This window comes from Dunckerocampus dactyliophorus, chromosome 12 (assembly GCF_027744805.1).
Source record: "Dunckerocampus dactyliophorus isolate RoL2022-P2 chromosome 12, RoL_Ddac_1.1, whole genome shotgun sequence".
NCBI lineage: Eukaryota > Metazoa > Chordata > Actinopteri > Syngnathiformes > Syngnathidae > Dunckerocampus > Dunckerocampus dactyliophorus.
The window spans coordinates 25,593,901-25,608,682 of record NC_072830.1 but is presented as its reverse complement, the minus strand read 5'-3'; the positions used below and the strand labels follow the sequence as shown (position 1 = coordinate 25,608,682).

General features: G+C 41.8%; 2 protein-coding genes across 2 annotated transcripts; both read right to left on the bottom strand.

The window, feature by feature from the left end:
- Nucleotides 1-1,069: 1,069 nt before the first annotated feature.
- tomt (transmembrane O-methyltransferase) lies at nt 1,070-3,613 on the bottom strand. The gene is made up of 4 exons (XM_054794444.1): nt 3,352-3,613; nt 3,027-3,223; nt 2,807-2,929; nt 1,070-1,267 (listed from the first exon to the last, which is right to left on the bottom strand). Exons 1-4 carry the CDS (start codon nt 3,611-3,613, stop codon nt 1,070-1,072), a joined length of 780 nt encoding a protein of 259 aa, XP_054650419.1.
- Nucleotides 3,614-5,423: 1,810 nt separating this feature from the next.
- On the bottom strand, nt 5,424-10,421 carry sfrp2l (secreted frizzled-related protein 2 like). Its single transcript, XM_054794443.1, has 3 exons — nt 9,754-10,421; nt 7,926-8,006; nt 5,424-7,816 (listed from the first exon to the last, which is right to left on the bottom strand). The coding sequence occupies exons 1-3, from the start codon at nt 10,271-10,273 to the stop codon at nt 7,422-7,424; spliced, it is 996 nt and encodes a 331-aa protein (XP_054650418.1). The 5' UTR covers nt 10,274-10,421; the 3' UTR covers nt 5,424-7,421.
- Between the last annotated feature and the right edge of the window lie 4,361 nt (nt 10,422-14,782).

Below are 14,782 nucleotides of genomic sequence, written 5' to 3'. Positions count from 1 at the left end.
TGCAAAGTCCCTCATACTGCAGGTGACATCTGCTTTTTCTGGTATATTAAATGCTGACCCTTGTCACAGTTCCCACTAACAGACCATAAATTGTAGTTTGCCAGTTATATCATTTGTTACTGGTGACGGTGCATCATATGCGCTATGTTGCAGCCACATTTTGTGTACATTCACTTTACATACCATGAAAATGTTTTATTAAAAAAAAAAAAATCTCAGAAGAAGCATTATGCTTGGTCATTTTCAACTTTTTCACACAAATATAAATACTAAACGCCATAAACCAGGCAGTTTTTGGTAAATGGTTTTAGTATTGTAAAATCCACTGTTCACAATAAGTTAGGGATACGCTGTCGCGGTACCTTTCGCGGGTTTGCTGTTTCACAGACATTTTTTTAGTGATTTTTTTTATAATTACCACATATGAGTGCCGGCTCTTTAAGAAGAACTGCATTGTGGGAAGTTGAGTGTCTCCTCCCAGTCTCGTCTGTCTGCACCGCCCATTGTTTTCTGCGTCCTGATTGGCTGTGGACCATTGTCGGTCAGTCTCCTTCATGCAGCCCTGTTTCCTATGTCATCGCTAGCTTAGTCGCTAACTTGTAAATTAATCTTCGGTTTGTCGGAGGAGGACTGCAACAGGGGTAGTACGGTGCTCTATCGAGAGTTTTTCTTTGCTTTTTTTGACTACTTTGAAAAAATGACTGAGTGAAATAAACTGAGGTAACATGGAGTGCACTACTTGGCTGCAAACAGTGGAGGCACTGTTGATTCAGTCTCAACTAGTTTGCAGCTCTGGTCAATATTCATTGATCAATTTTATACAGTTTATCCTGTTCAGGGTCACAGGTGAGAAGGAGCCCATCCAAGAGAAGTGGGGTACATCCTCAACTGTTCACCAGTCAATCACAGGACACGTATAGACAATCATTCACACTCACATTCACACCTGGACAATTTCAAGACTCCAAGAATTTTACGTCCATTCTATTATATTGTTGACTCAGATGGATATCATGATCAAACCCTCATCAACCCTTCTTATTCGTGCATCTTTTTTGTCAGTATTGGTCTACTTGATCCCCTGGTACACCAGTTCTGCCATCCCATCCCTGATACCCTTGCTGTACTCCAGGGTGGCACGGTGGATCTTCCACTCATACAAGCCGCTCTTGCGTAGGTGTCTGAGAAATTTGGGAGCCCCAGGAAAAAGCACATTGTCTGCCACAATCATTGATCCTTTTCCGAGCAGACCAGAGCCCTCCAACATCTGAAAGAATCAACATACCAACAAATACACAATTAGCAACAGCAGAAATCATATCAAATTAACAAATGACCACATAACCAATACAGATGAACACTCCTAAGGTTGAACACTTTGGAGTTATATGCTTTAAAAGCCAAAGGCAATTGAGTTCAAACCATCATTATCAGCTTAGTGAGCATCTAAAGCATCCAAATAGGTCCAGTTTAAAAAAAAGTCCTCAATCAAAGGTCCGGGCAGATGTCATGTGGATCATACAATTACATAGACACACTAAGAAACAACCACCAAGACAGATTATTTTATTTTTCCATTATATGTGTAGGATAATATTGTTTTATTAACTTGTTATCTGAGTGAGTACATATGTATTACAAGTAGATTCTAGTAACTGAATGGATGAACTTTTATTTCAGTGGGTTAAAGAAGCACCTAAAGATAAGGTGCATTCACATAATCAGCAGTCAGATATGGTCACAGAATGGGGTAAGTGGGCCAAAGATGCTGGGAGTGCATGTGCTATTTTGTGCAGGAAAAGATGCTGATGAGAGTTCTACCACGTCGACTAAAACGCAATTCTCAGCTGCTGTCATCACACACACATATCACAGAAGAATGCGAACGATAAGATATCTTGATGCCAGATCACACGCAAGCAGTCCGGAAAAACACCTAAAGAAAGCTGGGAGCCCGTCGCTCGAGGCGGACTCTCTCGACTTTTGGTCTGGAAGCCGGAGGAGGACATTAAGACTGACAGTCAGCCCGGATATCTGAAGAATGTGAAACTATTCTGTCTGACATATTTCCAATGCATTCTGTAAACTTTGTCTATTGGGGTGTCTTATTCCTTCTCATAATTGGAGATTAACGAACGCGTATTTAACAGTCTATAATTTCATCTCCAACATATGTTAGACATCTTCCAAGGGTAAGTAGTTTTACTGTATTGTAGTTTTATTTAATTTCTTTTTAATGCTTAACTTCTCTTTACAATTGTATGCCAGTTAAGAGTGCTAAAGTTGCTTAAAACATCACCTGTGCAGTTAATAAAGATTTCAATGGCAGCAGTTGGAGCCTGAGTGGAAGTCGGTCTCAAGTTAGAACAACAACTTGGAATTCAACGAGCATCGCAGAGCAAATTGCGTTGACTTTGGAGGTTCCACTGTGTACTGTTGAAGTGGAGTTTCTCACATTGCAGCTCTGCATTGCGGCAGAACATTGCGACCCAGGTCAATGTGTCCCAACATCATTGAGGCGCTCACAGAACCGGAACTTGGCAAGCGTAACTAAGGGAACTGACGTAGATGAAAAAGAAAGTCTTGTTGGTACAATTTGATTTTGGTCCTTGGAGAAAGACTGTTGACAAAGCTGCATGAATATACGGAAAATAAACAATGTCGGCCAAGACTGCATACAGTATGTATACAAGCCATCAGCTTGCCGTGGTGTCAAGGTCAAGGTGTATTTGTAAGGCACATTTCAAACAAACAGCTCATGCTGCCCCAAGTTGTGTGGCGCAACACTATCAATTATGACAGGTACCTGCAGATCAGTAAGGTAGCATTTCTTCCAGTGGTCCATGAAGACAAAATCCAGTCTCTCCAAACCAAAATCAGACCGCAGGCGTGGGATCACTTCATCTGATGGATTCACAATCAGCTCTACCTAGGTATTGAGAAGAACAGGCAGACATTTTACACCTGAATGTAGTACAAACTAATGTTGATCCTCATCAGGCTTCTCATGTGTTTGGCGCACTCACACTGTCGTCATCAAAGCCTGCCAGGCGGATTATTTTCTCAGCGATAGCAGCATTTCTTTGGTCCATCTCAATGCTGTAGATCCTGGCACCCAGTGGCAGAGACCGGGCCATACGCACAGTGCTGTACCCACAGTGGGTACCTAATTCCAGGATCGTAAGAGGACTTTGCTCTGCCAGCAGCCGGTCCAGGATCTTTCCTGCACACGTGAACGATGCATGCAAGCGCAATATGGCCCTTCAGGTACAAGCATCATTAACATACACTCCCCAGCCTCTACATTAGCATTGTGCAAGTGTAGCTCTTGTCAATGTACCGCATATTCACCCTTTTTAGGTCCAATGTTACTGATGAACTCCACCTTGCTGCACCACTCATCAAAAGCTTCCAGGATGCTGTCAGGGTCCCCCGGGGTAGCATGGGTGAGAACATACTGGTAGGCCCGCTCCTCACGGCTCAGGCCAGTAACACAGTCCTTCCAAAGGCGGACCAGGATGGCTCGGTAGAACAACGCAAAGTAGAAGCGGTATCTGATGAGCAGTGTCAGCAGGAGGGGGAGGAAGGCCAAAGCAATGGCAGGGGACACCATCCTTGTACTCACACACCTATATCACAGACATTTATCATTTGTGAGCAAAAAAGGCAGCGTTGAAGTATAAGTAAGAAACAGGGGTGCTCAGAGGGCTCCCTCCACACTTTTACACCCGTGCCGACAGCGGTAAGCATGCTTTTGCTATCCAATCAAAATGAAGCCAATTACTAAATGTTCAAAAATACCTGGATTATAACGGCACACGTTAAAATAAGAATTAAAATAAGACGTTTGTACATTGCAGCAACACGAACAATGGCACTAATGCCAGCAGTGTCGAGGTTGGTCCACCAATATTAATGAAAACAACTATAAAGTATTGTTGTCATGGCTAAGTGCAGGACGTTTAAAGCTTGTACTAGAAGCTCTAGAACTTGTACTAGAATAAAACTAATAGATGTGTATTCTCTTTATTTATTTGTAACAATACTAATTGAAATTGATGAGTCTTACTGTTACTAAAATGTATTGACATATACAGTAATAAAATGAATGTGTCACTTTATCCAACGTGATTTTTTTTCAAAATAACAACACAACCACAAACCTTTAGCCATCAAGATATTACTGGAAACCTGCAGGGATATCTCCCATCTAAAAAAAAGCACTGCACTACATTATGCATACAGTACATTATAAGGATCATAGTTTCATTAATCCTCGCTCTATGTTTTGACTGCGCCACATAATTTACCCTGACAAGCGAAAGCACCATGAGTAAAACAGACCACTCACCCAGTCTCTGGAAAATGGGACCATAGAGGAGCAGCTAGGAGGGAAGCTTAAATGCAGGAAGATGCAGGTGTGTAAGTGAAGGTAAGAGACCAGAAGCGCTGAATTATTTAAGCATCCCATGCATGTGTATATCCACCAGTAATAGATTACACTGTACAGGTACAAACGGTAATATAACCAAGTCTATTTTAGTGCAGGCCAATGGTTTTCATTGCTTTGGATCAGACACAGCTAATTTTTTCTGTCTATTTTTTACCATACACCCAACAGAGAGCAGCACTGTCACCGTGCTGCGCGAGACAAAGCATAGCAGACATCTGAAGTATCAAGTGGACAGCAACAGGTGTGTGTCCACGTGTGTTTTACCTAAACAGAGTCAAGTTTCCCACTTTAGTCTGTCGCTATGGAAAGATCAAGGAAAAACACCAACATTGTCAGCCAACAAAACGTCTTTGATGGAAGCTGTACGATGGTGCAAAAACAAATAAGATGTTTTCAAATGAGCACATTTAACCTGACAAACATAGGATTCTTTTTTGCTGATCATGTACCATAAATGCACCAATTAAAGCCAATATTCAATTAACCACCAAGTCCCCTATAGTGAATGGGTGAGCAAATAACCACTGGGCTCTCTAATTAGCGCTAGGTCAAGGAACATTGGCATTAACAGCTGGCTGTAGGCAACCTCCAGATGTAGTGTGTTATTAACTCCGCAAGTTGGCAGTACAGTTGTACCTCGCCACTTTGCAGTTTCAATTTTGTTGCTTCACTCAATTATGATTTTTCAGAAATGATTCATTAATAAATTATGCTGTTTTGAGGTTGACTACTGCCTATTATTAGTAAAAAAACAATGCATATTGAGGCAATTGGATGTATTTTCTCCCTACATTAAGCATTTTAAGCATAAAATATGGCTGAATTAACTAAAATACAAATAAAAGGCATTCAGAAGACACATTCAAAGATGCTGAGAACGACATGTAGTATTCTACACTGGTCACTTGGTGTCAGTAATGTTACTGTAATGTTCAGTGAGTCACACAAGCACTGGACTTGATCGCCAGAACACCAGGCTTTTATTGCAGGTTTCAATTATCTCACAACATACACAATAATGCCTAGTAAAACCACGGGCTACTGTTGCGACCGTAATCCACGACAAGCTAAAATTCAACTATGAACCTTTAACGTCAATTTCTGTCCACCCACCACTCAACTCAACTCCCCTGGGGAACACATTTATAGCAACACACACGAGCATGAGTCTTATTTATGTAATAAATGCCTTATTCACTCTTATTACATCTACTATGTTGGGTAAAACAGTAGTAAAGGTAACTATTATTTCATGTCTAGAGAGCTCCAATAATGTTAAAATCCGTATTCAGAAGGTCGTAGGTTTTCTGTGCTCTAACTACAAAATTATTGGATTTATGAATAAGGTATCCTACTTCACAGAAATTCACATATTTGTGAGATTTGGAAGCAAATAACCGCGATAAACGAGGGATTACTGTATTCGCATTTGAAAAAGCTCCCTCTGCATGCGGTGTGAACCCTATAGGCATTACACTTGCTGTACTCATTAATGCGAGCTGAATTTCCTCCTTACCACTATTACAACATTGGTTCTGTTGCTGCTATGTTGTGCAATATAATTGTTAATAAGCTATCCATGCGGTCACTGAGAGCTGTTTTCTTTTCCATTCTCTCATGCATGCATGACAAATCATTATTATTATTATTATTAAGTTAAAACATTTGCTATATATGTTTTATATATATTTATATATATATATATGGCTATATTTTCAAATTTCAGAAATAACACGAATTATCACCTGATTCCAATTAATGCCCCGTCGTCTTTGCAGCTTTGGCAAATAAACACACTGGCTACAATGACAGTATTTACAGTATGCATAGCTTGGCTGCATAAAATGCAAAAAGTACCATAAAGATATTTAGAAAAAAATGTTTATGCTAAATTCTTGTGTACTGCTTTGTTTTCCTCGAGTCTTGTTTTTTTTTTTTTTTTTTTTTTTAAAGAAATGATTCTCACAATGGAACAAAACTACATACAATATTAAAAAAAATGCACATTTGCTCTCAAATAATTGTGTCATTATCGGGAAAGGGTTAGGATACTCCTCTGTTTAATTCCAAATGAAATCATCTCTATACACACACATATTAACAACTTTAAGAAAATATGCTGCGGATACGTGAGATGTGATTGACATCTGCACATAATTGGTGTACAGACTAACAACTATGCTGTTGAATCTGAAAGATTTCTTTGAAAGCTGCTGTACGTCACGGAACGCGGCTGCCTGGAGGGTGCTCGCGTTCGAACGCACTGTACTGCCTGCCCTCTTCCTGCTTTGAGAATGTAAACTAGTTATGTTTGTTATCAGCTAATGATAGCGATTGGGCTAAGTTTAGCTATCTTTGAATAACAACATCGTGACTGCAAATTGTCCATCGCTTCTCTGAGATTGCTTGCGTGTGTGGACGTGCCACGGAAAACTACGTGAACGCCAGACAGCCGTGAGTGGCCAGTCGTCTTATTTGAACAACAATTTATGCCAATTCTTAGGCAGTTTAACATCATCGTAATTGTGAAAAATATAGACTTTTATTGTTTGATCTTGAGCCGGTGACATACAGCAGCTTTAAATTGTCCATGTCAGCATACAATAATTGGCCATCATTAGGTTTTTTTCAATATTTCACCTCCGTATATGTTTAAATGACAAGTCCTAAACGCTTCACTGGTCGACACAAATATTGTAAAACATCAACATCGGTCATATTTCTGTCGCTTTTATCAAATTAGTGAGAGGCACTAAATAAAAGATCCGCTCTGGGCCTGAAGCCAGTTAGCACCTTTTTAAAGGTAATGGGGGACAAATAATTACGCCAGTGGCCAGTGTGCAGATTCACTGTAACACTTCTTCATTAACACAAGTGTTTAAAAGTCTGCGCATGGCTGATTAATTAGGTTATTTAGAGACTCTGTTAGCTGGATAGGTTGCTAAATTTAAAACCTGCTAATAACGGTCTACATGTCAGCACATGTTTGTTTCAGGAGACTTCTGATGAACTTCTTCAGTTCTTTGTCGCCCCTGGTCCAGCGCACCAGCCGAGTCAACACCAGCCTTCCCTCCTCCGCCCGAGCCAGGGCCAAGTACCATCCAGCTTGGGCCCCATTCACCTTTTTATCCACGGGCTCTTCCTCCAAACCATGATTATCTTTTTTCTCAGCCGAGTCCAAGCCGGGACATGCACAAGTGCCTCCTTCGTGCAGCCACAAAGCATTGTGGGCCATCGCACCTCCAATTCCTTCCGCCCTCTCAGCACCTCCCCCTGCCCATCTCAGAATGCGGCTTCGGGCCAAAGGCACCAGCTGGAGGTCCCCTCCCACTGTCGACACACTGCCCAGACGCATCTTGAATGCTGCCACAGAGACAAAACTTGTGAGGTGTTATTTCAGGCACATAGTGGACAAGAAAAGAAAAGAAGACATTTGATTTGATTGTTAAAGCATCCTATCATCTCTCCTCACCATATGGACTTTGACAGAAGTCGTCCTGGATGTCAGTCTCTCCCTCAGCTGCCAGACTGCAGGCGTCACAAATGACACTTCCTAGGTATTGGAAGGAAGAGTTTACATGTCTGCGTCTGCAAAGGCGTAACAAGATAAAACTCTGGAAACAAAGAGACAATCAGGAACTGATAAGAAGAGGTGCTTGAAAGTAAATAGAATATCACACGCTAAAAAGCAAAACTACGACCACAATCAGCAGAAGATGTTTTTAAAAGAGATCTTATTGTTTCAATGGGTGCTCTGTTTATACCAGTGTTGTCCTACATTTATTTTTTTTCTATTCAGTATGCTATCAATATTCCTTTGCAATGTTCCGATGATTGTGTTGCTTTTTTTTTTTTACAACATGCCGCAGGCCGAAAACGCTGCAAGGTTAAAAACAAATACAAATAAATGCTGCAAATCCCCAAAACCACCGCATGAGAGAAATGCTGCAAGTTCACAGAACAGAAGGAGCAAGACCTGAGGGATTTGCGCCTTTAAAGACATGAGTGAAATATGCCCGGTAGAAAGTTGGCAGACTTTTGTGAAAAGGTATCTTTTGTGCCTTTGTTAAACACTTCTCATTCTAAGGCTAACATGAGCTACAAAAATCGGTTGCTCGATTAACTTATAACTTATTGGTTATAATATTGTAAAATATTACAGCCAGGCATATAACAAAGACATAAGGAAAAATGTACTAGCTCCCCTGGTAGGTCCGCAAAAATCGCATTTTGTCCCTTGAAATTGCAGTATTTCTGTCATGTATTTGTCGGAAGTCATGTATTTTCCTGTTGCAAACTTCAGCTATTGTACGAACCAATAATAAGGAGAGAAGAGGAAGCCGATGTAGGAAAAAAATGTATTTACTGAGTGGGTAGATAATTATTACAAGTAGATTTATAGAAATAACTGTTTGCATTGATGTGTATTGATTGAATTATTGTTAAGTGTCTTACAGTAAGTACACTATAGATATAACTGTTTAATCAATTAATCTAATAACTTAGTGAATGAGTACAAGTAGTTTATATAAATAAATTTGTTTAAGTGTGCCAAAGGTTAAACAGACATACTGTTGGTCACAGCTTCTACACACCAAGGTTACCAGGCTGATAAGGCCCAGAATTAAGTCAAAATAGAAACACTGGCCGGAGCAAAGAATGTTTTGTTTATGTCAACAACGACACTAAGTGTGATCCGGACAGCGAGGGAGCCGGCTATCATCTGCCGGCGTCCAGTAGAAAGATATGTTTGGAGAGACTGACGCCAATGGTTTGAGCAAACAAGTATAAAAAGGACCATGGGACAATCGGGCAGGAGCTCGCTTTCGTTTTCAGCCTGGAGATGGGTACAGGTGAAATGAAACGGGGTCCAGGTACCTGTACACTGCGGAAACTATCCTGTCTTATTTTTCAGTTATTATGTCAGATTTATCTTTCAATTATTATGTCTGGCTTATTTTTCAGTTATTATGTCTGACTTGTTCTTCAATACATTTGGAAAAAAACTAAATTGTGTGACAGTCTTTCTTCCTTCTCATAACTGGTGATTAAAGAGTACGCAAGGGGGAGGTGAAATTGGCTTCATTCATTTTCCTTGTGAAGAATTTCATCCCCAACACCGATTGTCACGTCTGAGAAGTGCACAACTACAGTAATCGATTTGTGACAGTACCACACAGTCAAAATTAAGTACTGCGTGTAGTGTACATAGTACACTTTTAAGTGTGGAACACAGCCAAGGTGTGCTCTTAAAGTGCATCTTTGAACAGGTTAAAACGACTCACACATTGACCTCAGACCTTTAAGCGCCTCCTCGTGGGAGACTTCCTCCGCTGTCCGTGAGTCCTGATCACCGCTGGGGGGGATGCAAAGTTGTGTTTCGCGGGGGAAGCGGCTGCAATCGAACATCTCAGGCCAGGGGAAGCCGAAGGCGCTCATGACGGGAACGCAGTGGTCACGCACGGCCTCACACAGGTTCCTGCAGGGGCTGACCGGCCCGCTGTAGTCCGGCACGCACACCGGGGCGAACAAGGAGCACAGAAACTTCTTGGTGTCCCGGTGACACAACTTGGAGATGAGCGGCAGCCAGGCGGCCGACTGCTGCTGGGCCTCCCTCAAAGAGTCGTGGCCCAGCAGATTGGGGAGCCTCATGTGCCGGTAGCCGATGCCGTGGCACAGGGACAAGGTACTCGGTATGGGCTTGCAGACCGAGCGGACCGAGGAGCTGAAGCCGAGCGACGACGGTCCGACATGGGCAGGAGGTAGTGTGTCAGACGCAAGAGAAGACCCGAGCGTCAAAATAAAGAAGAACACTCTCATGGTTGTTGTTTTTGTTGCAGCACCAACAAAGTGGACTCCACGGAGCTGCCTGCTCTGTCCCCTCTATCAGTGGGGCGCAAACGAATACATAGGTGTGCAGAAGCCAGGGATAAATAAGAGGGCAGACGCCTGTTAATCATCTTCCCCGCCCCAAAATCAGACGACTTCTGCAGCCACACTGTCTGCAAGCTGCAATACAGCCGTGATGCATTCAGGTGCAATTCAACAAGTCAGGAACAAAAGTCACACAGGTTTCATTGACTGATCTCTGCTCGTTTTAACAATTCGAAGAGTTTATCTTCTCAAACCAGAAACATTTTCACAAATTGTGAAATTGTGAATGATGATATTGTAATATAAAATTATACTGACAATATATTGGTTATAACGATGTTGTTTCTACATTTCTAACTTTCAGATGTACAGCTGTGTGAAAAAGTGTTTTCCCCCTTCCTGATTTCTTTTCTTTTTGCATGTTTGTCACTCTTAAATGTTTCAGATCATCAAACAAATTTAAATATAAGTCAATGACAACACAACTGAACAGTAAATGCAGTTCTTAAATTAAACTTTTTGTTATTAAGGGAGAAAAAAATCCAAACATACTTGTCCCTGTGTAAAAAAGTGATTGCCCCCTCTGTTAAAACATAACTGACATTAATTGACGTCTATCAGTCTGGAAAAGTTTAGAAAGTCATTTCTAAAGCTTTGGGACTCCAATGAGCCATTATCCAAAAATAGAAAAAACAAGGAACAGTGGTGAACCTTCCCAGGAGTGGCTGGCCAACCAAAATTACCCCTAGAGCGCAGTGACGACTCATCTCAATAAGAGGTCACAAAAGACCCCACAACAACATCCAAAAAACTGCTGGCATCACTTGCCTTAGTTGAGTTCAGTGTTCATGACTCCATCATAAGAAAGTCACTGGGCAAAACAGCCTGCATGGCGGAGTTCCAAGATGAAAACCTCTGCTGAACAAAAACAACATTAAGGCTCACCTCAATTTTGGCAGAAAACATCTTGATGATCCCCAAGACCTTTGGGAAAATACTCTGTGGTCTGATTTTAACTTTTTGGAAGGTGTGTGTCCCATTACATCTGGCGTAAAAGTAATGCTGCATTTCAGAAAAAGAACATCATACCAACAGTAAAATATGGTGGTGGTAGTGTGATGGTCTGGGTCTGTTTTGTTGCTTCAGGATCTGGAAGACTTGTTGTGATAAATGGAACCATGAATTCTGCTGTCTACCAAAAATCCTGAAGGAGAATGTCCGCCTATCTGTTTGTGACCTCAAGCTGAAACCAACTTGGGTTCTGCAGCAGGACAATGGTCCAAAACACACCAGCAAGTCCACCTCTGAATGGCTGACGATAAACAAAAAAAAGACTTTGGAGTGGCCTAGTCAAAGTCCTGACCTGAATCCTATTGAGATGCTGCAGCATGACCTTAAAAAGGTGCTTTATGCTGGAAAACCCTGCAATGTGGCTGAATTACAACAATTCTGCAAAAATGAGTGGGCCAAAATTCCTCCACAGCGCTCTGAGAGTCTCAGTGTAAGTCATCGCAAACGCTTGAGCAGTCTCTTTTTATCTGTTTTTATATCATTAGAATGCACAGAAAAGAGAAAGACGTGCTTATGTCTCAGATAAGGATTGTGGATAAGGTATAAGTTAAACGGTTATGATAAGTTTATGGCACTGAGCCTGACTTGTTGCATTCCTTTGGCAACTTTTGTTAGAACTTTTTTCTCTTTTCCTAAAAGAACAATACAGTTGAAGTCCACTGAAAGCATCTGCTGCCTGGTTGTCTGGCTTGGGGACCTTAGGACTTTCGGGGAAACAGGACACACCCAGAACCTGTTCTCATTAAAGGTGACCGTGTGGAGGTGGGTCACACCTACAAATACTTGGGAGTGCATCTGGATGATAAACTGGACTGGCAACATGGATGTTCTGTGCAGGACAGGGCAGAGCCGTCAGTACTTCCCCAGAAGGCTGGCGTCCTTCAATGTATGCAAGAAGCTGCTACAGATCTTCTGGGGGAGCAGCCTCAAGAAGGAGGACGCCACACGCCTGGACAAACTGGTGTGGAAGGCAGGCTCTGTCTTTGGCACTGAGCTGGACAGCCTGACATCTGTGGCAGAGCAAAGGACACCGAGGAGGCTCCTTTCCATCATGGACACCAGCATTGTCTTTCGACAGAGGAGCAGTTTCAGTGGCAGATTACTATCACTGTCCTGCTCCACTGATAGGATGAGCAGATCATTCCTCCCCCACGCCATGCCATTCAACACAGCAGAGAGGGAGTGATTAAAAACAAAAATGTACGTATTATTCAATCTCTATGTTGCTTTGTTTGTTTTATTTTTAAGTGATTAAGTTTATTATGACACTTTTGCAGAGCTGCTGGAAATGTAAATTTCTCTTGGAGATAAAGTATCCATCCATCTATTGTTACATATTTTTTTTGTTGAAGCAATGTATTATTTTTTAGATAAACACAACTTGATATTTATAGAGGGTTTTATTAAAAGAAACAACACATGCCCCGCTGTGATCCAATATCAATCTGATAGCCCATGAAATGAGCGGGATAGCTGTGATCCACGACAGCCACGACTACGTGGGTAAATGTGATACGTGAATGCATGTGATACGAAAATATACAGCAAAAATGTCATTCTAAAAATGCATATAGCGTGGTAGGGTATGTATGGCATGATTTATTTGATTTGGACGTGTTTAACAAGTTACAGTGAGGAACACCACGTTTACACTAAGATAGCACAGTACTCCCTTTGCACACAAACTGTTAACAGACCATAGTACCGTCAGTGTATGTACCCTATGTGCTACTCTGTCATCATACTCAGCCTAAGGGAGTAAGGGAACCTTTATTGTGAGTCCAGGGAGGCTGTAACACATGCACCAGCAAGTCTCATCTTGCTATTTCCTTCTGCTGTTTCCTCTATTTGTCTCCTCGTAGTATTATTAAGCTTTTTAACTTGAACTCGTTTTAATCAACATTCGGAAAAACTGGGATGGTGGTTTTTGCCTGATGTGGGGTGCCTTATGAGCAGTGTTCTTTGCAGTATGTGGTGTTTATCTGTGCTTTAATAACTAAACATTGTGATGTCACAGGAAGATCAGAGACAGTAAAGTATTAGTGAGTTTTTGTTGTCGTTAACAACCTGGGCATGTAAAGGGACATGAAGATGGTTCATTACTTTTTGTAATTATCACCTAAAAATCACCTTAATTTATACAAAAACATATTTGACTTACTTTTAGAAGAGAATGTATATCCCTTGTAAAACTTACAGGGGATGAGACGCTTTCTTTAAGGAGACTTTGGATGTGAGAGTACACTGGTGGAGCGCTAGCAGGACTTCCAGGTAAGTTAGAGAACACTTGGCGAAACCGGTGTCTTCCACTGCTGAGAAAGGCTGGTCATCTCGTCCGATGAATTCAATTATTTTTCGGGTTATTATCTTAGCCTTCTGACTGTCATGCTGCGTTAGCTACCGTGAACATCGAAAACTCGCCATACTCCGTCAAGTGTTTCTTCTTCAAATGGCGTATAAAATGAAAGTTTTTTGACGTGCTACCCCCGCAAGGTAGTTTTCGTGGCCCACACTGCGAAGGAAAGTGGAAGGAGCACGATGGCTGAGATGTTAGTTGGGGCAAGACGCTACACTGCACGCATTGATCGCTGCGGACTGCAATAGTACTAGCCACGGGTGATCGGCTTGTGTGAACGACGTTGAAAGGCATATGTCCATCACGTGATTTTCACGGGAATTGGCCGATACTGATCGGTGGCCGATTGATCGGAGCATCCCTGGTATTACCCAACACACTGTATTAGATACAGTCACAGAAAATAAGCCATTTAAGACAGTTTACCTTGTAGAGGAGCAGAATTGATGGCAGAGCGGAAGTGATGTCGGAGGTTCAGAGTAGAGTTTTAGCTTGTTGGCCACAACAGTAAACCGTGTTATGATTATGATGATTATTATTGTTATTATTATTGCGCATCTTTATATAATTACATCATTTAAACCTGCAATAAAAGCTGGTTGTCCAAGTCTGGTGCTTCGGTGGTGGTCACACCGAACAATTACTGACACCTGGTGACCAATGTAGAATACTACATTCACAAATTAGTGGTCTTGATGGCTTAGCAGCGGTGGGCAAACCACATCAGACCCGCCAAGCGTCTTAATCTGGCCCAGCCGGGCGTTTCCAAATTCCCTTTTTTCAAACCTTTAACATCAAAGCTGTATCCGGCAACAAGGCTTGCAGCGCTATTGTCGCACACTTGAGTACAGGAAATAGTCATATGCAATCTGTAGCTTGAGGCAAACAACACAACACGTCAACACGTGACCCACAACGTAACCTACCTACTGCATCGTGTGTGCATACAAATATCTACACAAAATCCCAATGCCAAATTTACACCCATATAGTCCTGCCGCAAGGCATGCTGGGTAGCTTGTGGTACT

Excerpts from the sequence above, each read along its gene's own strand:
- tomt (XM_054794444.1), bottom strand. The coding sequence starts at position 3,613 with ATGGTGTCCCCTGCCATTGCTTTGGCCTTCCTCCCCCTCCTGCTGACA. Across the intron at positions 2,930-3,026 it reads CAGGCTTTGATGACGACAGT|GTAGAGCTGATTGTGAATCC; the intron begins GTGAGTGCGCCA and ends CTCAATACCTAG. Across the intron at positions 1,268-2,806 it reads GCTACCTTACTGATCTGCAG|ATGTTGGAGGGCTCTGGTCT; the intron begins GTACCTGTCATA and ends TGATTCTTTCAG.
- sfrp2l (XM_054794443.1), bottom strand. The coding sequence starts at position 10,273 with ATGAGAGTGTTCTTCTTTATTTTGACGCTCGGGTCTTCTCTTGCGTCT. Across the intron at positions 8,007-9,753 it reads CCACGAGGAGGCGCTTAAAG|GAAGTGTCATTTGTGACGCC; the intron begins GTCTGAGGTCAA and ends TCCAATACCTAG. Across the intron at positions 7,817-7,925 it reads CTTCTGTCAAAGTCCATATG|CATTCAAGATGCGTCTGGGC; the intron begins GTGAGGAGAGAT and ends TCTCTGTGGCAG.